General features: G+C 51.3%; 1 protein-coding gene across 3 annotated transcripts in view; it reads right to left on the reverse strand.

Annotated features, from left to right (window-relative positions):
* KIF13B (kinesin family member 13B) overlaps positions 1–25,516 on the reverse strand; it is a 183,772-nt gene extending 158,256 nt beyond the window's left edge. For 2 of the 3 annotated variants that reach the window (XM_073586355.1, XM_073586356.1), the window contains exons 1-2: positions 25,322–25,516; positions 5,613–5,706 (exon numbers count right to left, since the gene is read on the reverse strand). In XM_073586355.1, coding sequence (XP_073442456.1) covers positions 5,613–5,706; positions 25,322–25,376 — 149 coding nt within the window. In that variant the 5' untranslated portion in view covers positions 25,377–25,516. The remainder of the gene's footprint in view (positions 1–5,612; positions 5,707–25,321) is intronic. The other variant, XM_073586354.1, reaches the window with a different exon arrangement.
* Positions 25,517–26,361: the final 845 nt, after the last annotated feature.

Genomic DNA, 26,361 nt, shown 5'->3' on the forward strand with positions numbered 1-26,361 from the left:
TAATACAGGATGTAACTCAGGATCAGTAATGTAATGTATGTACACAGTGACTGCACCAGCAGAATAGTGAGTGCAGCTCTGGAGTATAATACAGGATGTAACTCAGGATCAGTAATGTAATGTATGTACACAGTGACTGCACCAGCAGAATAGTGAGTGCAGCTCTGGAGTATAATACAGGATGTAACTCAGGATCAGTAATGTAATGTATGTACACATTGACTGCACCAGCAGAACAGTGAGTGCAGCTCTGGAGTATAATACAGGATGTAACTCAGGATCAGTACAGGATCAGTAATGTAAAGTACAGTATGTACACAGTGACTGCACTTGCAGAATAGTGAGTGCAGCTCTTGAGGACAATATGAGATGTAATTAAGTGTGCTTGACCACCTCCCATCCAGTGAGTTTCCCATCTGCCAGGACCTACAGACTAAAAACATCCAAGAAACAATTGTAGGACTTATGAAAACTGGGGGTGCAGTTACTTTCTCAGTATAGGTTCACATTTGTACATTACATTCTGATGTATTTATAAGCATGAATCGCAAAAAACAAAATTCATACCCATATGGCGGTGAAGAGTCATTAGAACAAAACCTCTCCTACATCCTCACCATAAAATTCAGCATCAGTACTATGCAAAAGAACATCTAAACAAGCCTGATACATTTTGGAAACAAATCATGTGGACTGATGAGGTAAAATAGAACTCTGTGGCCACAATAATCAGAGGTATGTGTGAAAAAAAAAAGGGCACAGAATTTCAGGAAAAGAAAATTTCGTTAACCATTAAGTAAGAGGTAGGATCAATCATGCTTTGGGTTTGTGTTGCAGCCAATGTCACCGGGAACATTTCACAGGTAGAGGGAGGAAGCAATGAAATTTCAACAGTTTGTTGATACAAACATAATACAGTCTGTAAAAAAAAAACAAAAAACCTGAACTTGAAAAGATGATGGCTTCTACAAGTGGATAATGATCCTAAACACACGTCACAATTCACAATAGATGCTCAAAAGGCGCAAGCTGAAGTGTTTACAATGGCCCTCACAGTCCCCTGATCTGAGCATCATTGAAAATCTAAGGGTAGACGTCAAAATAGCAGAGGATGGAAGACGGCCCAGGAATGTCACAGAAGTGGAGGAATTCTCCAAGGAAGAATGAATGAAAATGAAAAAGAATTGAAAGACTCTCGTCTGGCTACAAAAAGTGTTTACAAGGTGTAAAACTTTCAAAAAGGGGGTGCTTACTAGGTACCCACCATGCACGGTGCTTAAACTTTTGCATCAGCCCGTTTTCCTTTTTAGTCATTTTTACAATGTAAAAGATTAAAATATACACTCACTGGCCACTTTATTAGGTACACCTGTCCAACTGTGTGTTAAGACTTAATTTCTAATCAGCCAATCACATGGCGGCAACTCAGTGCATTTAGGCATGTAGACATGGTCAAGACAATCTCCTGCAGTTCAAACCGAGCATCAGTATGGGGAAGAAAGGTGATTTGAGTGCCTTTGAACGTGGCATGATTGTTGGTGCCAGAAGGGCTGGTCTGAGTATTTCAGAAACTGCTGATCTACTGGGATTTTCACGCACAACCATCTCTAGGGTTTACAGAGAATGGTCCGAAAAAGAAAAAAAATCCAGTGAGCGGCAGTTCTGTAGCCGGAAATGCCTTGTTGATGCCAGAGGTCAGAGGAGAATGGGCATACTGGTTCGAGCTGATAGAAAGGCAACAGTGACTCAAATTGCCACCCGTTACAACCAAGGTAGGCAGAAGAGCATCTCTGAACGCACAGTGCGTCGAACTTTGAGGCAGATGGGCTACAGCAGCAGAAGACCACACTGGGTACCACTCCTCTCAGCTAAGAACAGGCATCTGATGGCTACTTTCAGCAGGATAATGCGCCATGTCATAAAGCTCGAATCATCTCAGATTGGTTTCTTGAACATGACAATGAGTTCACTGTACTCAAATGGCCTCCTCAGTCACCAGATCTCAATCCAATAGAGCATCTTTGGGATGTGGTGGAACGGGAGATTCGCATCAGGGATGTGCAGCCGACAAATCTGCGCCAACTGTGTGATGCCATCATGTCAATATGGTCCAAAATCTCTGAGGAATGCTTCCAGCACCTTGTTGAATCTCTGCCACGAAGAATTGAGGCAGTTCTGAAGGCAAAAGGGGGTCCAACCCGTTACTAGCATGGTGTACCTAATAAAGTGGCCAGTGAGTGTATATGTATTTTTTTTTTGCATAAAATAGAAAGGAAATGTGTCATCTTTAACTTATGACCTTTTAGAGATCATTTAAATCTTCAACTTAACAGTTCACAATAACATTAATTTTGAGCAGGGGTGCCCAAACTTTTACATGCCACCGTATTTATCTACTCTCTGGAAAATAAACAGTCCTGATAGCTAAAATGATACATTGCAACAAACTAAGGCTCTAAGTATCACAGAGCGCTGGATGAGAACCTAAATGTTTCTGCCCATTCACAGCAAGCAGAGATTTTGTGAATAATAAGAAATTGAAATGCAAAGTAAATCAGAAAGTTGCAGATTTTTTCATTAGATAATGATTTAGGGTCCCCAAAATTAAATCTGCCCAGGCAAGCAGAGCAGCGGCTTCATTGGGGGTCCGCTCTGATCAGGGGGAGCAGCCTTTAACCCTCTGGTTTTGCAGTCGTATCACTGCAGTATGCTTTCTGGGCATTCTCCATGCCCCCGGGAAGACAAACGAATCCACAGTAGAGCAGCAACAGATTCTATCACCCCCCAATTAATCAGACAAAAGGAGGGCAGCTGCCACCTTAAACTAGGTCAAGTTCCTTGCCAGCCTAATGCCTGGCAGCCAGCGTGTGAGCACATCGGGCCGCACGCTCCATCTGCCTATATTATAATTACCTTATGTACGGCGGATGCCTCCGTACCGCGAGCACCAAATTACAGAGCCACGTATATACGGTATGTCGTCGCCATGTCAGACCGATCATCTCAGCGCAAGCTGAAGGAGACGGCACGGACTTTGGAAAATACATCAATTTTATCCCCCTAATAATAAAAGGGGGCACTTACTTTTGACTATAACAATAGTAGCTATTTAGTTAGGACAGCTCCAGCCCTCTCCGGGCAGCCAGGCTTCCTAATGTTTTTCAGCTGCAGCCCTCTCCAGGCAGTCTGAGGCTTCCTAATATTTTTCAGCTGCACCCCTCACCAGGCAGACTGAGGCTTCCTAATGCTTTTCGGCTACATCCCTCTCCGGACAGACAAGAGGCATCCTAATGTTTTTCGGCTGCAGCCCTCTCCAGGCAGACTGAGGCTTCCTAATGCTTTTTGGCTACATCCCTCCCCGGACCGACAGAGGCATCCTAATGTTTTTCGGCTGCAGCCCTCTCCGGACAGACAAGAGGCATCCTAATATTTTTCGGCTGCACCCCTCACCAGGCAGACTGAGGCTTCCTAATGCTTTTCGGCTACATCCCTCTCCGGACAGACAGAGGCATCCTAATGTTTTTCGGCTGCAGCCCTCTCCAGGCAGTCTGAGGCTTCCTAATGTTTTTCGGCTGTAGCCCTCTCTGGTCAGACAGAGGCATCATAATGTTTTTCGGCTGCAGCCCTCTCCAGGCAGTCTGAGGCTTCCTAATGTTTTTCGGCTGCACCCCTCTCCAGGCATACTGAGGCTTCCTAATGCTTTTCGGCTGCAGCCCTCTCTAGGCAGTCTGAGGCTTCCTAATGCTTTTCGGCTGCAGCCCTCTCTGGTCAGACAGAGGCTTCCTAATGCTTTTCGGCTACATCCCTCTCTGGTTAGACAGAGGCTTCCTAATGCTTTTCGGCTGCAGCCCTCACTGGTCAGACAGAGGCTTCCTAATGCTTTTCGGCTACATCCCTCTCTGGTCAGACAGAGGCTTCCTAATGCTTTTCGGCTGCAGCCCTCACTGGTCAGACAGAGGCTTCCTAATGCTTTTCGGCTACATCCCTCTCTGGTCAGACAGAGGCTTCCTAATGCTTTTCGGCTGCAGCCCTCACTGGTCAGACAGAGGCTTCCTAATGCTTTTCGGCTGCAGTCTTCTTCAGACAGACCGAGGCTTCCTAATGTTTTTCTAATGAAAAAATGTACATGGATGCCCGCTTAGAAGTGAAAGGATTTTGTCACCTAATCTAGCATTCTCCAGCAGTGAATAATCACCATTAGTCACAACTAAATACGCCGGCGAAAAAGCACGCGAACCTTGGAAGAATCTGCCCATGTTCCGCCCCGGCCGTGCCCACATACCAGACCGCACGTGTGGTCTACAAACATTTTAAAGTGGAGTATAAAATAACAGACTCAGCACTACTATATCTAGTCATGGTTGAGGGGGGATTCAGAGATGCTCCTTTGGATCACTTAGTGCCAATCGCACGGTGTCAGACAGAGATGGTAATGATTTGCTTAGCGCCTATAGTTTAGTTGTTCTTCCTTAAAGGGGTTATCTATCCCAGGAAAACCACATTGCCAATCGATAAAGTTAGAACTGAACGATCGGTGGGGGTCATATAGCTGAATCCTGCGTCAAGATGAACAACGTGAACAGAGCTGAGGACACGTGCACTACCGCTCCATTTACTTGAGGGGCGCAAGAACCTGTTCTTATGATCGACGGCGTCCCAGGGGTCAAACCCCCTATAGATCAAGTATACACAGTATAAATGAGGCTGGTGGGATAACCCCTTTAAGTTCCCAATCCACCCAAGATAATTGCCGAGAGCTCTCCTTCCTCCACACCCACTATGATACATGTTTCCAATGTGAGACAAGCTTCTCCTAGATGCCTCTGGTGGTGGGAATGATACAAGATGAAGCCTACTGAAATCCCGACATGCCTGATCCTTCTCTGCCTCAATATCTGCCATAGGGAGAGAGCGTTTGTTGCTCCCATGTTGAAATTGGCTTCAGACTACCTAGGACTATAAGTCACGAGTTTGTTCACACAGCTGAAGGCTTTGTTATATGTTTTAGCAAGCAAACATTCAGGACAAGAGATTGTGCAGCTGCCAAGTTCATCTTCTAGATCGCCGTCCATACTGGAGCATTGTAACAAAACTTCAGCTGAAGAAGGACGGCAATGACAGCAAGCGGAGATCCTGAAAATGCTCAGAAACCAAAACAAACAGCCAGATACATTACTGCATTTGTGCTCGGTTTATAGCGACTTTTACGTTTATTTTGCATCATTTTCATCTTTTTATTTGTGCCTTTATTTTAAAAGTAACTTTCTATGGGTTTTACTTTTTTGGGGGGTTAATCACCATTTCAGAATTTTTGTAAAAAAAATGAGAAATGAGACAACTCAGATGTACCACGGTCTTCGCCAACTGAAATTTTGCTGCAATTTCTGATACATTTTAGCAGAAAATTACTTTTGCGCTAAAAATGTTGCAAAACAGGTTAAAATACTGAAATTAAGAGCATGATACCATTGCCACAGAATTCAGGAATCGTGTGCCCCATTTTGAGGATTTTGGCAGGAGAGAAAAAAATAATAAACTGCAAATAATGAATTGGGCTTGTCGTCTACAGAAAGTTTGTGAATGCTGGAGGGCTCCAGGAGAAGGTCACCTACCTGGCATCCCCTTTGGATAAGTTGGCATTGGAAGGGTAAAGGACGACTTGATCTTTCTCCACATCGACGACACATTTTGTGTGAAGGTCAAATTCTGCAAAAAAAAAAAAAAATCCAGCCGCGTTAGAGCAGGGTACACACAACTACCGGCGGTATTATAACAGCACACAAGAGTAACACAGGGGCGCCGCAGAACGACAGATGTCGGACAGCTACAACGAGCTTCAGCTCAGCACAACGCACCCTAACCTAGTCCGGCTCACACAGCTGATGGCCTTGTCACAATGTATCAGTCCATGTAAGATTTGGCTGTAATGTGCATATTGTGGTATTTGTATCCGCTTCTTTGGCAATCCTTAGCCAGTGTGTCTGGATGGTGAGCGAGTCCTCAGCCCGAATCGACCTGACATTTTGGGGTCAGACGTCTCTTGCCCGAGCAGCGACGTCCCTGGTATCAGGTGCCCCCAGAGAGCTCATTATATGGGATAAGAGGCCGTAATACTGGATGGTGATACGCACAAGTGACCGGTCCACCATTGACAAGTCGCCATCATGTCCGCAGAGCACTTCCCAGGTGACGGCGGACAAAGCACAGACTTATGCCGAGCTCTCTAAGACCCCCGTCCTTTCCTTCCTGAGTGCGCCAATACCACGTAGATTATTTCTATTTGCAGAACTTCCCAGGCAAAATGTATTTTTGCAAAACACAGAGTTTAATTGCTAGGGAATGTGCTGCCCGACAACTGTATATACGACGAGTACAGTATCCGCTACTCTGTATCCGCTACTCTGTATCCGCAGCAATCGCATCCTGACAAATCTGCAGCTCAGAATTGATTTGTAAGACTAAAAGAACATGTTTCAAAATGTCACAAAAATTTTAAAATTCCCTTTAATAGAGCAATAAATAGAGACAAATATTTTAAATACTTTCTATTAAAGGGGTATTCCAGGTGTTAAAGAGACATTACCGTACTGGACATGGCTACAGGTATGGCATCTCGAGAGCAAAGCCACGGCAAATCGAGAGGACCACACATGCAAAGCTCTCTGTTTACTTCTATGGAAGTTGGCGAAAGCTACACAGGCATGGCCACCGCTCCGTACACACTGACCAGGAGACAGGCACCAGGAGAAAGCTACACAGGCATGGCCACCGCTCCATACACACTGACCAGGAGACAGGCACCAGGAGAAAGCTACACAGGCATGGCCACCACTCCATACACACTGACCAGGAGACAGGCACCAGGAGAAAGCTACACAGGCATGGCCACCGCTCTGTACACACTGACCAGGAGACAGGCACCAGGAGAAAGCTACACAGGTATGGCCACCGCTCCGTACACACTGACCAGGAGACAGGTACCAGGAGAAAGCTACACAGGCATGGCCACCGCTCCGTACACACTGACCAGGAGACAGGCACCAGGAGAAAGCTACACAGGCATGGCCACCGCTCCGTACACACTGACCAGGAGACAGGCACCAGGAGAAAGCTACACAGGCATGGCCACCGCTCCATACACACTGACCAGGAGACAGGCACCAGGAGAAAGCTACACAGGCATGGCCACCGCTCCGTACACACTGACCAGGAGACAGGTACCAGGAGAAAGCTACACAGGCATGGCCATCGCTCTGTTCACACTGACCACGAGACAGGTACCAGGAGAAAGCTACACAGGCATGGCCACCGCTCCATACACACTGACCAGGAGACAGGCACCGGAAGAAAGCTACACAGGCATGGCCACCGCTCTGTTCACACTGACCACGAGACAGGTGCCGGGAGAAAGCTACACAGGCATGGCCACTGCTCCATACCCACTGACCACGAGACAGGCGCCAAGAGAAAGATACACAGGCATAGCCACCGCTCCAGACACAATGATGAGATAGATGCAAGGAGAAAGCTACAAAGACATTGCCACAACTCCATTCACACTGACCACGAGAAAGCTACACAGCTTCATTAACTCTGATCACGAGACAGATGCCAGGAGAAAGGTACACAGGCATGGCCACTGCTCCATTCAAATGATATGCTTTGCATAGGTCATAGAGCTCTGAGGTGGGAGTACTGCCACTTGTCAACTATCCATAGATAAATGTTTGGTCAGTAGGTGTCCAATCTGTGGGGACCCCAACAATAACTAATGTGCCGAGCTCCGGTCAGCCACTTCACACCAGCACAGTGAAGAGGAGTTATAGAGCAAGTTGTAGAGGGATGGAGGACAACACAAGACATGAGATCAGAGAAAGGTCTTCCGGCCCACAGGATGTCCGGTGTCCTGGATAGCATCCGACTGTATGCAGCGAGGTACACAAACCTGTCCTGAATATTGTAGAAAAGGCACAAGGAGGAGGAGATCAAAGTCCAGTCTTCAGACACAACAAGCCAGGGCGGACCTCCCACAAGGGAGAGTGATCACACCGGGCGGTGATCTACAGGGGATCTGGACACATGCCCACAACTAGTCTCATCTTTCTATGTGCACATCAAACAATCAGGATCACTCACTCAGAGGAGGGGTTCAAGCTTTACAAATTTTACGTGTGTGTGTATGTATATATATATATATATATATATATATATATATATATATTATATTTATATTGAAATTTAGCTCACGGAGCATGGTCTACGCCGGATACATTCTAACCGTGGAGAGCAGGACCAGATATGTTCAGCATTGCCGCCTCTGAATGGAAACCAGCAGACATCTTGAAAAACGGTGATGAATTGAAACACAAAACAACATTAGAAAATGTTAGAACTTTTCGTTTAAAAATACCAATGACTGGCTGCAGCGGTCACATGTCCGGGATTGGGGACATCATCACTGGAGATGGAAGCGAAAAACAGCAAAGGACCCAGGGAGCGTTAGGGACGGGGCACCGCAGGATAGATAAAGGCGAGTTATAGCCATTCTGTTACGTTCGACCATCTTGAACAGTTTTTTAGAGTAATTTTGCCTGACTGGACAATCCCTTTAAGGCATTCTGTGGGAATAGAACACTCGCTGGGGGGTTTCTGAAGTCGAGAAATGTTCGCTGTGCGGTGGGCTGCGGGCACACTGACATTTGTTCATCGGGACGCGCAGGCGGCGAGGCCCTGAGGACGGGTTTAATTAGCTGCCGCTCTCCATCATCCGCCGTCGCGTCCCATTAGCAATCCAAGATGCAGAATTAAGATTGTCCTGGACTATTAATCTGAGGAAGACGGAGAAAGCAGAAGAGGCCAAGACCCGACCCGGTGTCCCTGAACGAGGGCACGTCAACAATTTGTTTTTCCACTTTTTCTCCATGGGGTAAATTTTTACGATACTGTACGTCTGAGGTGTGAGTGACTTGATGGACAATTGGGAGGAGTCACTAGAAAGTTTCCAATTTCCACGCCATGTGACATCACATCCAGATTGCTGAGATGATGGATGACTTACTATACCTTTTTTGTATTGAGTCTACCGCCCCGATCGAGATCTGGTAGTGTGAAGGGGGCTGGCTGATTGCTTCAGTAACTATCCAGCCCCCTTCTATGTTTGCATCTATTGTGACAGAGAATGGGCCATCGCTCATCTCAGCTGATAAGCCAGCCTCCTTCTGTCAACGCATCTGCTGAGGAAGAGAAAGGACCTGGCTTAGCAATTGAAAATCAGCTACCCTCCTTGACACTGCGCTGATGACCTGGGGACAGAGATGAGCACTAGAGGATGGGACCGTCCCGATTGGGGTTCACCTTGTCGTGGTGGGATGGCTTTTACGCTTTTTTTGATCAAAGAGCAATGTTTACCAAGTACTCCATGTTATTTACACGTACTGTTACTAATCACTTCCTTACAGCAGGGTCTACGCTCATTTTGTTTCAATCTTAGGTTTGGTCTGTAAAGAGCAAGTGACAAGGGGGTGGGACAACAACAAAAAAGGAAAGCTTGAGGCACTGGTTCTAAAAGACACATATTGGCAAGTAGGAAAACTTCGATCAGCTCCAAAGAGGAAAGGCAGCACTCTGTCCCATAACAAACGTCTTTTTTCAGAAAATCATTAAAAAAATGGATGCAGGAGAATGCAGGCGCAAGGGACGGATGACGGACATTTCGCACACAACGGTTCTTCAGTGGATCCAAACACCTGATGAAGCTCCATTGTGTGCAAACACACGTCGTCACTAAAATCTTGCATTTCTCAAGCACCCAGAGTCCCCGAATAATCTCGAGATGTGTGCCGTTATCTTTTCACGTTATGATTAGTGCTTTTTTTTCCTCCTTTTTGCACATTTACTTCTAGCAGTGACTGCGCAGGCAGTAATGCTCAGCTTGTAGCTTTACACCATTCTTAGCCTGTGTTTGTTTTTTCCCCAAAGATGATGGACTTCCCTACTTAATACTAAATCCATGCAGGGGATCTGATAAAGAGACCCCCTAGATCGATACGCTGAGTGCCCGATGTATGGGACAGGGTCTGATTTTCCTCCTCATCAGTGATCCAGATCTGCCAGGCAGCAAAATAAGCAAAACAACAGGCACTTAAACTGCTCTTTCCTGCAGGTATTGACCCGGCACCTGACCACAATGTTCACAGAATCAGCAGAAAAACCTTAGATTGCTGGAAATGAGCGTGTGAACCCCCCCCCCCCTACCAACACCCGCCTGTCACTGCGGGGGTCCCAGATCTACCCTATAACCACTCTTCATGATAGACTCCAGAATCAATGGAGAAGCTGAGCTGCTAATGCTGGGGTTCCATTCTACTGTTCCCTGTGACCAGGTTACATCATTCCCACCATTCCTCTACTACTCCTCCTGGAAAGACGTGACTATACTGACAGCAGGGCGTTACGATTCCCTTTCAGAGGGTGTTGCGTTCCTAAGCATTACAACACTGCCCAACTTATCTGCAACAGGTACGGTAAGGTTGGGGCTAAATGGCAAACTGGGCCACAACAAAGATGCTGCTACATCGCAAAGTCGCCATCTTGCCCCATCCTCTCACACAACTATCAGTTTTGACATACATTTCCAGGGGGAACTAATTACCTTATTTCAAGGAGTCTCAGACTGCATTGGTAAAGCAATACAAGCAGAACTGATTCACCTGTGAGACCCCCATTCAGGAATTACTCATGGCATGGAGTAGCTGAGACCCCCGCGGTTTACGACCCCACATTACTATGATGCCCCGAGATGAACCCTATAAAGAACACTTCATGCTCCGCTCATAAATAAATATGTCATGAAAACACTTGTATGAAGGGAAACAAAATCTGGCTTCCCTCCACGCTCACATCCCCTGGTGTTACGAGACCTAATGAATCGTGATCCTTTCTCTAAATGCAAAGTCGCCTCCAGCCACTTCCTCACCCACATGTATAAAGCAGGGACTGTTCCATAGAAAAGAGCCAGAGATCAGGAAATGCAGAAATACACGATCCAGACATTAGGTGACGGACACACATCTCCGAGATTGTCCGACACAATGATACTAAGGAGACAGGACACCTACATCCAAATCACATCCCGCTATAACCATCACACTGTAACAGCAGAGGAGGTGGCAGTATTATAGTAGTTATATTCTTGTACATAGGGAGCAGTATTATAGTAGTTATATTCTTGTACATAGGGAGCAGTATTATAGTAGTTATATTCTTGTACATAGGGAGCAGTATTATAGTAGTTATATTCTTGTACATAGGGAGCAGTATTATAGTAGTTATATTCTTGTACATAGGGAGCAGTATTATAGTAGTTATATTCTTGTACATAGGGAGCAGTATTATAGTAGTTATATTCTTGTACATAGGGAGCAGTATTATAGTAGTTATATTCTTGTACATAGGAGCAGTATTATAGTAGTTATAATCTTGTACATAGAGACAGTATTATACTAGTTATATTCTTGTACATAGGAGCAGTATTATAGTAGTTATATTCTTGTACATAGGGGCAGTATTATAGTAGTTATATTCTTGTACATAGGGGCAGTATTATAGTAGTTATATTCTTGTACATAGGGGCAGTATTATAGTAGTTATATTCTTGAACATAGGTGCAGTATTACAGTAGTTATATTCTTGTACATAGGGGCAGTATTATAGTAGTTATATTCTTGTACATAGGGGCAGTATTATAGTAGTTATATTCTTGTACATAGGGGGCAGTATTATAGTAGTTATATTCTTGTACATAGGGGGCAGTATTATAGTAGTTATATTCTTGTACATAGGGGGCAGTATTATAGTAGTTATATTCTTGTACATAGGGGGCAGTATTATAGTAGTTATATTCTTGTACATAGGGGGCAGTATTATAGTAGTTATATTCTTGTATATAGGAGCAGTATTATAGTAGTTATATTTTTGTATATAGGAGCAGTATTATAGTGGGTATATTTTTGTACAATTACTTCCCCCCCCCCCCAGGTCTGAGTAGCTTTAGGCTATTCCTTATCATGATAAAGTATTTCAGGGGATGAGATGTAACACAGTGACTGGGTAACTCTATACATAAGTGATACATACCAGGACGTGTTTAGACAGGGTGCGTGCCTGTAATACTATGCCGAATAAATGTAATTAAAAGGTATATTTTTGTTTTTTTCGGCCTCAGCATCATTGTATCAGCCATGTTATCTGGAAACATTATAGTCACAGGGTAACAATGTTGCAGCACTAACAATGTAACGATTTGATATATAGCTTAAGTATCTGGCTTTACATGGGGAATCAGAGATGACAGAAGCAGACTTTGCAGAGACTCGCCCCTTTGCTCAGGATAATGGCACAGTGCATTTTCAGGAGGAGTAACAGAGGAACGACAAGCTTGGTGTGTTTCTGTGGATATTTGGTGGGAGCGTACAGCAGCCGTAGGGAAGTGGAGACAATTACAGTGTAGAAGTGTGAGAACTTTTCAGGAAACTCCACGCTGCCCCGCAGACTGTTTCCTTCTCTTATTTTCTGCCTTTCTTGTTTGGTCAACAGCTCTGGAGGTTTTTGTAAAAACATCTCTGACATCAGTCGAGAAGATCGAGCTGTAATAGTCACAGTCCCGGGGTAAATACTCATTAAAGGTTTATAAGGAGCGGAGTCAGGAAAGTCATTGAAGTTGCACATAGAGGTGACTGGTGGCGTCCTAAAATAGGAGCGTCTGACCTTGTCCAGTGTCACAGTCATGTCATCCCTGGTGACCACGGTCTCTACAATGAGCAAAGACCTGAGGAATTTACACATCACCCATTCAAGTTCCCTGTTCAAAAAAAAATGAGGCAAAGTGAAAACCGTCGACAAGTAGGTTTGCCATAATTTTGGCTGTTCAGTCCAAGACGGCGCCGGGCCTCCTCCGCCTCCCGGGCCTCCTCCGCCACCTCCCAGCCCAAGACGGCGCCGGGCCTCCTCCGCCGCCTCCTCCGCCGCCGGGCCTCCTCCGCCGCCTCCCGGCCCAAGACGGCGCTGGGCCTCCTCCGCCGCCTCCTCCGCCGCCTCCCGGCCCAAGACGGCGCCGGGCCTCCTCCGCCGCCTCCCGGCCCAAGACGGCGCCGGGCCTCCTCCGCCGCCTCCCGGCCCAAGACGGCGCCGGGCCGCCTCCCCCGCCTCCCGGCCCAAGACGGCGCCGGGCCGCCTCCCCCGCCTCCCGGCCCAAGACGGCGCCGGGCCGCCTCCCCCGCCTCCCGGCCCAAGACGGCGCCGGGCCGCCTCCCCCGCCTCCCGGCCCAAGACGGCGCCGGGCCGCCTCCCCCGCCTCCCGGCCCAAGACGGCGCCGGGCCGCCTCCCCCGCCTCCCGGCCCAAGACGGCGCCGGGCCTCCACCCTGATATTGACAGCCGCCATATTTCTAATCCATGGTTATATTCCCCCTTATGGCGGCGGGGGGCACAGCAGGGGCCTCGTCTTAATTTCTTCTCCTGAGCATCAGAAACTCTCCAATTTCTTGAACATCTCAAAAAGCTTCATCCAGACAGCGGCTGATAAAGAACAGTTGTAGTTTATGACAAAAAGATTATCTTCTTCTCAGATACAATGCCCCATCTCTGATTGTCACATGTCCTGAGTGTCTGATAACAGAAGACAAATGCAGAGAATCACAAAAGATTAGTGTCCTCTAAAATACAATGTAAAGTGATACATAAGAGAGAGGCTGATAACAGGGAACAATAGATGACGCCACAGCAGGATGACCAGGCTCTACACCAGACTGGCCGCTCACCATCACCATGGGACTGTGTTCCCAACATGCTTTCATGGTCAGCCGTTATTCCGAAATTGGGCGGATATCATGAAGTAATCACTACTATTCACAATATGGCTGACGTTACGAACCCCCAAATACTGGTCGCCCAGCGCTCCCAACTCTCCAGGTCATTCAGACCGAGCGCTGGCAGCATTATTAGAAGGCAGTAGTTATGGTGGATGTAGTCAGGATCTTTGAGGTTGTAATCCGCGGCTCCTCTGACTCGTCCGGACCCTTTCATGTGGATGCTCGCTCCACCTTACAACTTACGATGACGGACGGCTGATTCACGGGTGGAGCCACAATTATGGGTGTAATCAGCTAATAGGCTTTATGAGTGGAGTCATCGTACACCACCTGTAATACACTGCCCAGGGACAGAGAGCTGCCGAGCCGGGTATCTAAGCCCAGCATGTGTGACACTGTCTGCCGTACCTAATTCTAACATCTGTCATACTGTCTGAGCCGTGCATCTAATCTTATCCTGTGCGATACTGACTGCTGAGCCATGTATCTAATCCTATTCTGTGCGATACTGTTTGCTGAGCAGTGTATCTAATCCTATCCTGTGCGATACTGACTGCTGAGCCGTGTATCTAATCCTATCCTGTGTGATACTGCCTGCTGAGCCGTGTATCTAATACTCTCCTGTGTGATACTGCCTGCTGAGCCGTGTATCTAATCCTATCCTGTGTGATACTGCCTGCTGAGCCGTGTATCTAATCCTATCCTGTGTGATACTGACTGCTGAGCCGTGTATCTAATCCTATCCTGTGTGATACTGACTGCTGAGCCGTGTATCTAATCCTATCCTGTGTGATACTGACTGCTGAGCCGTGTATCTAATCCTATCCTGTGTGATACTGACTGCTGAGCCGTGTATCTAATCCTATCCTGTGTGATACTGACTGCTGAGCCGTGTATCCAATCCTATCCTGTGTGATACTGACTGCTGAGCCATGTATCCAATCCTATCCTGCGTGATACTGACTGCTGAGCCGTGTATCTAATCCTATCCTGCGTGATACTGTCTGCTGAGCCGTGTATCTAATCCTATCCTGCGTGATACTGACTGCTGAGCCGTGTATCTAATCCTATCCTGTGTGATACTGACTGCTGAGCCGTGTATCTAATCCTATCCTGTGTGATACTGACTGCTGAGCCGTGTATCTAATCCTATCCTGTGTGATACTGACTGCTGCGCCGTGTATCTAATCCTATCCTGTGTGATACTGACTGCTGAGCCGTGTATCTAATCCTATCCTGTGTGATACTGACTGCTGAGCCGTGTATCCAATCCTATCCTGTGTGATACTGACTGCTGAGCCATGTATCCAATCCTATCCTGCGTGATACTGACTGCTGAGCCGTGTATCTAATCCTATCCTGCGTGATACTGTCTGCTGAGCCGTGTATCTAATCCTATCCTGCGTGATACTGTCTGCTGAGCCGTGTATCTAATCCTATCCTGCGTGATACTGTCTGCTGAGCCGTGTATCTAATCCTATCCTGTGTGATACTGACTGCTGAGCCGTGTATCCAATCCTATCCTGTGTGATACTGACTGCTGAGCCGTGTATCCAATCCTATCCTGCGTGATACTGTCTGCTGAGCCGTGTATCCAATCCTATCCTGTGTGATACTGACTGCTGAGCCGTGTATCCAATCCTATCCTGCGTGATACTGACTGCTGAGCCATGTATCTAATCCCATCCTGCGTGATACGTGGATACCAGCTGTGATTCTGGAGGACGCTATTCCTTGGTGGACCGCTGGCTTCCTGTTTTCTGCAGCTACTGACAGATGTGGCTGATAACACAGAACAGTAGAGCGTGGAGAATGAGGATAACCTGGATCCCAGCTCGCTCCCATTACACATGTGTTTTGGGTTTGCAGCTGAGCGGATCGCACCCCTCCGAGCTCCTCCATCAGATCTGGACGCATCTCACCAATTCCCAGAATTTCTTCTTTTATGTCATGTAGAGAGTGGGGGGGGGGGAGGACGACTACCGAATATAACGGGGGTCGCAAGGAGCCATCACACCACAAAGATATCTGTATCAGAGGACACCAGTCCCTGACACACGGGGGTTATTACAAATTTTATACCAAGACCCCAGAAATTCCCATCATGCAAATGTTCACCCAGAATGGAGCCCCCTGTGCTGCCTGGGGAGGATGCAGAAGAGAGACACCGTCCACCATTTACAAAAGCTATAGGACAGACTGAGTCACAGTCACCCCGGCTCCGCAGACAGGCACAGCCCCTCTCCTCCTGGAAAATAAAGTAGCATGGCATTGGGGAATATCGGGCCCTGAGGGACGTCTACACTCTGCCAACCTCTACCAGGAACACCCGGATTATTCTTAGTCCTCAACTGTCCTATGAGCTCAATGCCAGGAGAGTTGCGAGCAAAGTGACTGCGTGTAATATCACAGGAATCAGGGTCAGAGGACCCTTCTGTGAACACAACCCATTAACCGTAATTTTTGGGCTGACAGCTAGAAAAAAAAAAAAATAATAAACTGCTTAAAAATTAGAGAAGCTCAGAAATGATTGCAGGGATTCCCCAATAAGTAATGACATTGAGACGCCCAGACTGCACAGGAGTTTCCCTCTAAGTCCAGAATTGGATTATGCACCAACCGCAAAAAACCTCCAAAACAAACTGAGGATCTCGCCGGCATCTGAAACCCGCCATACACCGCAACCTTCCCATATGTTTGTACGCGACAAATATGTCAGTAAGAGTGATGGGAGAATGGGGGAGGGATGTGTACCCAGGGTTGGGGGGGGGGGTCACAATGAATCAGTGGTGGGTCTGGTTTTTGCGCGTTATCTGTATTGATTTTACATTGGGGTGGGGCATAGTAATCAGGTCACTTTGTTCCTCTCCCCAGAGTTTCCCTAAAGTCCAGTGGTAAAAGTAGTCTCTATTAGAGCGAGTTTATTAAGGGCAAGTCCCACAAGACCCCTTTAAAAAGGCCATCTTGGATGGAACGAGGGGTGTGCTTGTTCTCTCTCCACCCCATTCATTGTCTATGGGACTGCGCTCTATTCTCGGTGTAGCTGGGGGTCTGGACATGGGACAACGTTCTACTATAGGAAACCCCCTTTAATGACTCTTGCGTATGGTAGTACTCCGAGTACAGTGCCTGTAGGGGGCACTAGTATTACAACACAGATGGCAAATCCCACAATGGACCCTGATCACAGGATCATTGGGGGACTCTGCTCTACCAGCCTCCCGCAACCAGAGGTGCCCAGCGGCAGAGGTGGCGGCCATGCATTGGGCAGCGATACTACAGTGATCTGGTCTTGTATCTCCTGTACCAATTCTTGCCTAGTGAAGCCCCCGTGGGGGTCCGCTGCCACAATACACAAGAATCAGCCACGTCCAGGGGGGTGGAAGGAGGGCAGTGTTCATGTTCAGTGACACTTAGACAAGGGGGCAGGCAGCATGGTGGATGCTCCACTATGACATGACCTGCCCGCTGGCCTCCTGGCACCATGTCCGTTACGTTGTGTAACACACGAGGGGTTAAACCGTTCTGCAACTTTACAGCATATTTCGAGTTTCAAGATCACTGCTTGTTTTCAGTAAATGGAAAACTTTCTTCTTGCTATCCTGAGGCTGAAAACCCAACAACTTGTCACAACTGTATCCAGTCTACACAACCGTCCTCTTCTTCTGAGCTGAGAATCTGCTACAATGTATCAGTGCAGGTAACGTGCATCACTGTGACGATATGCCTGCCCAGCCAATCAAGGGGGCCGTTCATACTCAGGGGTCATTACGCCTGACCTACGGGATTTTTCTTTACGATGGGAGTCGTCATTTCGCACGATCGGGGGGGGGATTTATTAGTGACGACTCCATCTGTACTGATCGACTGAAGAAATGATACTTCATGAGGGTCCCATAGCGGTGTGGGGGCTGGGGATGGGACGATTAGAGTACTTATCAGTATAAACCTCCGACAATCACCGAGTCATTAACCCTCGCTTGTCTTGCTGTGCGGGCAGCGCTGAATGGTCGCCATTGTCAGACACCGCTCTGAGCTCATGGGGAGTCGCTGACAATACAGGCTGCTGATGAGACGACCGGACCGTGACAGGGCCACCATACTTATTAATCACATCACCGTCCGGGGACACAGAGGAAAGATCGCTGCCAAAGCTGCAGTACCACTCCTAGCCACTATCCATGTAGGGGGCGCTCTAAGTGTCCATAATCAACAGCTTCTCAGGTGTCAGCCTTATCCTTTATGTATGGCGGGGGCACTGTATCTGATCACTCCCCACAGCTTCCCTGGTGGCAGTACCACTCCTATCCCTTATGTATGGAGGGGGCGCTGTATCTGATCACTCTCCACAGCTTCCCTGGAGGCAGTACCACTCCTATCCCTTACGTATGGAGGGGGCGCTGTATCTGACCACTATCCCCAGTTTCTCTGGTGGCAGTACCACCCCTATCCCTTATGTATGGAGGGGGCGCTGTATCTGATCACTCTCCACAGCTTCCCTGGTGGCAGTACCACTCCTATCCCTTATGTATGGCGGGGGCGCTGTATCTGATCACTCTCCACAGCTTCCCTGGTGTAGCAGTACCACTCCTATCCCTTATGTATGGAGGGGGCGCTGTATCTGATCACTCTCCACAGCTTCCCTGGTGGCAGTACCACTCCTATCCCTTATGTATGGCGGGGGCGCTGTATCTGATCACTCTCCACAGCTTCCCTGGTGTAGCAGTACCACTCCTATCCCTTATGTATGGGGGGGGGGCGCTGTATCTGATCACTCTCCACAGCTTCCCTGGTGGCAGTACCACTCCTATCCCTTATGTATGGGGGGGGGCGCTGTATCTGATCACTCTCCACAGCTTCCCTGGTGTAGCAGTACCACTCCTATCCCTTATGTATGGAGGGGGCGCTGTATCTGATCACTCTCCACAGCTTCCCTGGTGGCAGTACCACTCCTATCCCTTATGTATGGCGGGGGCGCTGTATCTGATCACTCTCCACAGCTTCCCTGGTGTAGCAGTACCACTCCTATCCCTTATGTATGGGGGGGGGCGCTGTATCTGATCACTCTCCACAGCTTCCCTGGTGGCAGTACCACTCCTATCCCTTATGTATGGGGGGGGGCGCTGTATCTGATCACTCTCCACAGCTTCCCTGGTGGCAGTACCACTCCTATCCCTTATGTATGGCGGGGGCGCTGTATCTGATCACTCTCCCCAGTTTCACTGGTGGCAGTACCATTCCTATCCCTTACGTATGGAGGGGGTGCTGTATCTGACCACTATCCCCAGTTTCACTGGTGGCAGTACCATTCCTATCCCTTACGTATGGCGGGGAAGCTGTATCTGACCACTATCCCCAGTTTCACTGGTGGCACTACCATTCCTATCCCTTACGTATGGCGGGGCAGCTGTATCTGATCACTCTACACTGCTGCCCTGGTGGCACTACCAACCCCTATCCTTTATGTATGGCGGGGGCGCTGTATCTGATCACTCTCCACGGCTTACCTGGTGTAGCAGTACCACTCATATCTCTTCTGTACAGAGGGGGCGCTGAATCTGATCACTCGCCAGTTTCTCTGGTGGCACTACCATGCCTATCCTTTATGTACAGAGAGGGCGCTGTTTGTGCCCTCTCTCCACTTCATCCTTTCTATATAGAAGGGTTCTGACTCCCCTCCACCCTGTTGCTTGCCAAGCACAGTGCCACAGTTATTAGTGGCGGTTCCTGGCACTGCAGCTCAGTCCCATTCTCTTAATGACAGCACTGGTCTGAGCTGCGGTTCCGGGCACGGACAGGGGTCCTCATAGGTCCAGCACACAGCACATGATTTGCGCCTTCATTCTTCACTATTATCTCTGCTAGCTGTCAGTGAATGGAAACATGCAGAAGCTGGCGTGGTCCTGCAGATTGGTACAATGCCATGTGATGAACCCTCAGTTGCACGGACAGGACTGGGACATGGCTGATAGTGAAAACAAACAGAAATGTTTCAGTTCACTGACAGCAAGATGAAGTGTTAAAAATTCCGAGAAACGGAAACAAAGTATATGAGAAAGTCATAGAAGACTGAACGGATGGACACATTTCTACTTCTGCTGCCCGGTAATGGGTCACTGAGCACACTGCTGTGATATCCAACTACACCTGGCGCAGAATTATGTCACAGCTCAGATTCCTAACTTATGGCCACAATCATTCAGCTTACTTTCTGATGAACACACCATGTAAAATGAACTACAGCGCCCAGCATTGCCTCCCGACCATTCCAGACCAAATACAGCTCCATTATTAGGTCTGGAAACTAAAGTCGACCAGATTGAAGGCATCATGGAGATTCTTGTCATTGTCCCCAGCACATTCAGACTGAAACAGCTGATAACAGAGAACAATGGCAGGTATTCAATGCACAGCAGCAGGGTGAGACGGAACGATACGAGTGAGCTGTCCCTTGGGTAGTAGTCACTCATCTACAGATCGCCCAGAGCATGAATTTACAGAAAGTTCCCTGCAGATTGCAGTATAACTGGTCTATATGTGAGGAGGATGGGGGAAAGAGTGATCATTAGCAGTGTCACCGACACCGCCAAGTGTCACTAAACAGAGGCCGTCAGTCAGGCGCCGGGTGTCCCTACGCAGAGGCCGTCAGTCAGGCGCCGGGTGTCCCTACGCAGAGGCCGTCAGTCAGGCGCCGGGTGTCCCTACGCAGAGGCCGTCAGTCAGGCGCCGGGTGTCCCTACGCAGAGGCCGTCAGTCAGGCGCCGGGTGTCCCTACGCAGAGGCCGTCAGTCAGGCGCCGGGTGTCCCTACGCAGAGGCCGTCAGTCAGGCGCCGGGTGTCCCTACGCAGAGGCCGTCAGTCAGGCGCCGGGTGTCCCTACGCAGAGGCCGTCAGTCAGGCGCCGGGTGTCCCTACGCAGAGGCCGTCAGTCAGGCGCCGGGTGTCCCTACGCAGAGGCCGTCAGTCAGGCGCCGGGTGTCCCTACGCAGAGGCCGTCAGTCAGGCGCCGGGTGTCCCTACGCAGAGGCCGTCAGTCAGGCGCCGGGTGTCCCTACGCAGAGGCCGTCAGTCAGGCGCCGGGTGTCCCTACGCAGAGGCCGTCAGTCAGGCGCCGGGTGTCCCTACGCAGAGGCCGTCAGTCAGGCGCCGGGTGTCCCTACGCAGAGGCCGTCAGTCAGGCGCCGGGTGTCCCTACGCAGAGGCCGTCAGTCAGGCGCCGGGTGTCCCTACGCAGAGGCCGTCAGTCAGGCGCCGGGTGTCCCTACGCAGAGGCCGTCAGTCAGGCGCCGGGTGTCCCTACGCAGAGGCCGTCAGTCAGGCGCCGGGTGTCCCTACGCAGAGGCCGTCAGTCAGGCGCCGGGTGTCCCTACGCAGAGGCCGTCAGTCAGGCGCCGGGTGTCCCTACGCAGAGGCCGTCAGTCAGGCGCCGGGTGTCCCTACGCAGAGGCCGTCAGTCAGGCGCCGGGTGTCCCTACGCAGAGGCCGTCAGTCAGGCGCCGGGTGTCCCTACGCAGAGGCCGTCAGTCAGGCGCCGGGTGTCCCTACGCAGAGGCCGTCAGTCAGGCGCCGGGTGTCCCTACGCAGAGGCCGTCAGTCAGGCGCCGGGTGTCCCTACGCAGAGGCCGTCAGTCAGGCGCCGGGTGTCCCTACGCAGAGGCCGTCAGTCAGGCGCCGGGTGTCCCTACGCAGAGGCCGTCAGTCAGGCGCCGGGTGTCCCTACGCAGAGGCCGTCAGTCAGGCGCCGGGTGTCCCTACGCAGAGGCCGTCAGTCAGGCGCCGGGTGTCCCTACGCAGAGGCCGTCAGTCAGGCGCCGGGTGTCCCTACGCAGAGGCCGTCAGTCAGGCGCCGGGTGTCCCTACGCAGAGGCCGTCAGTCAGGCGCCGGGTGTCCCTACGCAGAGGCCGTCAGTCAGGCGCCGGGTGTCCCTACGCAGAGGCCGTCAGTCAGGCGCCGGGTGTCCCTACGCAGAGGCCGTCAGTCAGGCGCCGGGTGTCCCTACGCAGAGGCCGTCAGTCAGGCGCCGGGTGTCCCTACGCAGTCAGGCGCCGGGTGTCGCTACGCAGAGGCCGTCAGTCAGGCACCGGGTATCTTTATACAGAGGCCGTCAGTCAGGCACCGGGTGTCCCTACGCAGAGGCCGTCAGTCAGGCACCGAGTGTCCCTACGCAGAGGCCGTCAGTCAGGCACCGAGTGTCCCTACGCAGAGGCCGTCAGTCAGGCACCGAGTGTCCCTACGCAGAGGCCGTCAGTCAGGCACCGGGTGTCCCTACGCAGAGGCCGTCAGTCAGGCACCGGGTGTCCCTACGCAGAGGCCGTCAGTCAGGCACCGGGTGTCCCTACGCAGAGGCCGTCAGTCAGGCACCGGGTGTCCCTACGCAGAGGCCGTCAGTCAGGCACCGGGTGTCCCTACGCAGAGGCCGTCAGTCAGGCACCGGGTGTCCCTACGCAGAGGCCGTCAGTCAGGCACCGGGTGTCCCTACGCAGAGGCCGTCAGTCAGGCACCGGGTGTCCCTACGCAGAGGCCGTCAGTCAGGCACCGGGTGTCCCTACGCAGAGGCCGTCAGTCAGGCACCGGGTGTCCCTACGCAGAGGCCGTCAGTCAGGCACCGGGTGTCCCTACGCAGAGGCCGTCAGTCAGGGTCAGTCAGGCACCGGGTGTCCCTACGCAGAGGCCGTCAGTCAGGCACCGGGTGTCAGTATAAAGAGGCTGTCAGTCAGGCAGCGGGTGTCACTACACAGAGGTTGTCAGTCAGTCACCGGGTGTCACAACCCAGAGGCTGTCAGTCAGGCACCGGGTGTCTCTACGCAGAGGCTGTCAGTCAGGCACCGGGTATCTTTATACAGAGGCTGTCAGGCGCTGGGTGTCCCTACGCAGAGGCTGTCAGTCAGGCACCGGCTGTCCCTACGCAGAGGCTGTCAGTCAGGCACCGGCTGTCCCTACGCAGAGGCCGTCAGTCAGGCACCGGCTGTCCCTACGCAGAGGCCGTCAGTCAGGCACCGGCTGTCCCTACGCAGAGGCCGTCAGTCAGGCACCGGCTGTCCCTACGCAGAGGCCGTCAGTCAGGCACCGGCTGTCCCTACGCAGAGGCCGTCAGTCAGGCACCGGCTGTCCCTACGCAGAGGCCGTCAGTCAGGCACCGGCTGTCCCTACGCAGAGGCCGTCAGTCAGGCACCGGCTGTCCCTACGCAGAGGCCGTCAGTCAGGCACCGGCTGTCCCTACGCAGAGGCCGTCAGTCAGGCACCGGCTGTCCCTACGCAGAGGCCGTCAGTCAGGCACCGGCTGTCCCTACGCAGAGGCCGTCAGTCAGGCACCGGCTGTCCCTACGCAGAGGCCGTCAGTCAGGCACCGGCTGTCCCTACGCAGAGGCCGTCAGTCAGGCACCGGCTGTCCCTACGCAGAGGCCGTCAGTCAGGCACCGGCTGTCCCTACGCAGAGGCCGTCAGTCAGGCACCGGCTGTCCCTACGCAGAGGCCGTCAGTCAGGCACCGGCTGTCCCTACGCAGAGGCCGTCAGTCAGGCACCGGGTGTCCCTACGCAGAGGCCGTCAGTCAGGCACCGGGTGTCCCTACGCAGAGGCCGTCAGTCAGGCACCGGGTGTCCCTACGCAGAGGCCGTCAGTCAGGCACCGGGTGTCCCTACGCAGAGGCCGTCAGTCAGGCACCGGGTGTCCCTACGCAGAGGCCGTCAGTCAGGCACCGGGTGTCCCTACGCAGAGGCCGTCAGTCAGGCACCGGGTGTCCCTACGCAGAGGCCGTCAGTCAGGCACCGGGTGTCCCTACGCAGAGGCCGTCAGTCAGGCACCGGGTGTCCCTACGCAGAGGCCGTCAGTCAGGCACCGGGTGTCCCTACGCAGAGGCCGTCAGTCAGGCACCGGGTGTCCCTACGCAGAGGCCGTCAGTCAGGCACCGGGTGTCCCTACGCAGAGGCCGTCAGTCAGGCACCGGGTGTCCCTACGCAGAGGCCGTCAGTCAGGCACCGGGTGTCCCTACGCAGAGGCCGTCAGTCAGGCACCGGGTGTCCCTACGCAGAGGCCGTCAGTCAGGCACCGGGTGTCCCTACGCAGAGGCCGTCAGTCAGGCACCGGGTGTCCCTACGCAGAGGCCGTCAGTCAGGCACCGGGTGTCCCTACGCAGAGGCCGTCAGTCAGGCACCGGGTGTCCCTACGCAGAGGCCGTCAGTCAGGCACCGGGTGTCCCTACGCAGAGGCCGTCAGTCAGGCACCGGGTGTCCCTACGCAGAGGCCGTCAGTCAGGCACCGGGTGTCCCTACGCAGAGGCCGTCAGTCAGGCACCGGGTGTCCCTACGCAGAGGCCGTCAGTCAGGCACCGGGTGTCAGTATAAAGAGGCTGTCAGTCAGGCAGCGGGTGTCACTACACAGAGGTTGTCAGTCAGTCACCGGGTGTCACAACCCAGAGGCTGTCAGTCAGGCACCGGGTGTCTCTACGCAGAGGCTGTCAGTCAGGCACCGGGTATCTTTATACAGAGGCTGTCAGGCGCCGGGTGTCCCTACGCAGAGGCTGTCAGTCAGGCGCCGGGTGTCCCTACGCAGAGGCTGTCAGTCAGGCACCGGGTGTCTCTACGCAGAGGCTGTCAGTCAGGCACCGGGTGTCTCTACGCAGAGGCTGTCAGTCAGGCACCGGGTGTCCCTACGCAGAGGCTGTCAGTCAGGCACCGGGTGTCCCTACGCAGAGGCTGTCAGTCAGGCACCGGGTGTCCCTACGCAGAGGCTGTCAGTCAGGCACCGGGTGTCCCTACGCAGAGGCTGTCAGTCAGGCACCGGGTGTCCCTACGCAGAGGCTGTCAGTCAGGCACCGGGTGTCCCTACGCAGAGGCTGTCAGTCAGGCACCGGGTGTCCCTACGCAGAGGCTGTCAGTCAGGCACCGGGTGTCCCTACGCAGAGGCTGTCAGTCAGGCACCGGGTGTCCCTATACAGAGGCTGTCAGTCAGGCACCGGGTGTCCCTATACAGAGGCTGTCAGTCAGGCACCGGGTGTCTCTACGCAGAGGCTGTCAGTCAGGCACCGGGTGTCCCTACGCAGAGGCTGTCAGTCAGGCACCGGGTGTCTCTACGCAGAGGCTGTCAGTCAGGCACCGGGTGTCTCTACGCAGAGGCTGTCAGTCAGGCACCGGGTGTCCCTATACAGAGGCTGTCAGTCAGGCACCGGGTGTCCCTATACAGAGGCTGTCAGTCAGGCACCGGGTGTCCCTACGCAGAGGCTGTCAGTCAGGCACCGGGTGTCCCTATACAGAGGCTGTCAGTCAGGCACCGGGTGTCCCTATACAGAGGCTGTCAGTCAGGCACCGGGTGTCCCTATACAGAGGCTGTCAGTCAGGCACCGGGTGTCTCTCTGGGCAGTGCCCGGGACTCTCACTGTCACCCTCGGAGTTGGCAGCAGTGTCGCTCCCGCTGCCCGCACACGAGGCGGACTCCTGCCCCGGCCCCGTCGCTCACCTCTCTTGTTCATCGGCCGGATCCGCACCGCCACCTTCACCTTGGAGTCGCTCATCCTGCGCTCTGCGAGCTCCCAGGACCTGCCCGGACCCCGCCGGCTTCCGTCTCACGGAGAGATGGGCGGGCACCTGGGGGCGGGATCGGGAGGTGCTACGTCATGACGTAAACATTAAAGAACGCCGGTCTGAAGTCACGTGCGGCCGTGGCGTCACCATGGAGACGGAACGGCGCGGCTTCTTTCTGCTACAGGGTAGTGAGTCAGTCATGTGTATGACTAGAGCAAGCAAGCCTGCAGCGCCTGGCCTTATCAACCAATCACTGGGCTGCTTTCATTTTCTAATCTTAAACCTTTAATATGATTGGTTGCTGTGATTGTAAGAAACCCGACTGAAGCACATCAACCAATCAAATGGCTGCTTTCATTTTCTATCTGAAAAGAAAGCTGATTTGTGATTGGTTGCTATGTGCGCCAAGACAACTCAGTCCATCTCAACCAATCACACAACTGTTTAAGTTTCTAATCTGAAATGAAAGCTGTAATGTGATTGGATGGAATGATCGCAAAACTTATCGGATCTTGACAGCCAATCACGTGGCTGTTTGTTAGTTTCTCACCTGAGATTAAAACTGTAATGTGATTGTTGATGTGGGCATATGGAGACTCTGGTTGCCCATAGCAACCAATAATTGTTTTGCAGTTACTTATAGCTATGACTGATTACATCTGTATAGATTTATGTCATGGCTGAAAATGTTGGCGCCCTTGAGATTGCTCCAGAAAATGAAGTATTTCTCCCTGAAAATTATTCCATTACACATTTTGTTATAAACGTTTGTTTCCGTTGTGTGGCAAAGTGAACATAGTTTCTAACAAAACCCCAAAAATGGACAGGACAAAATTGTGGGTAAACAACTTTGTTTGCAGCATGTGATGCTTGTTCAGACTCGCCTGTGGCAAGTAACAGGTGTGGGCAATATGAAGACCACACCTGAAACCAGATAAAAAGGGGAGAAGTTGACTCCATCTTTGCATTGTGTGT

The sequence above is a fragment of the Dendrobates tinctorius genome, unplaced genomic scaffold (assembly GCF_039654945.1).
Source record: "Dendrobates tinctorius isolate UK_male_01 unplaced genomic scaffold, ASM3965494v1 ptg000093l, whole genome shotgun sequence".
Lineage (NCBI taxonomy): Eukaryota > Metazoa > Chordata > Amphibia > Anura > Dendrobatidae > Dendrobates > Dendrobates tinctorius.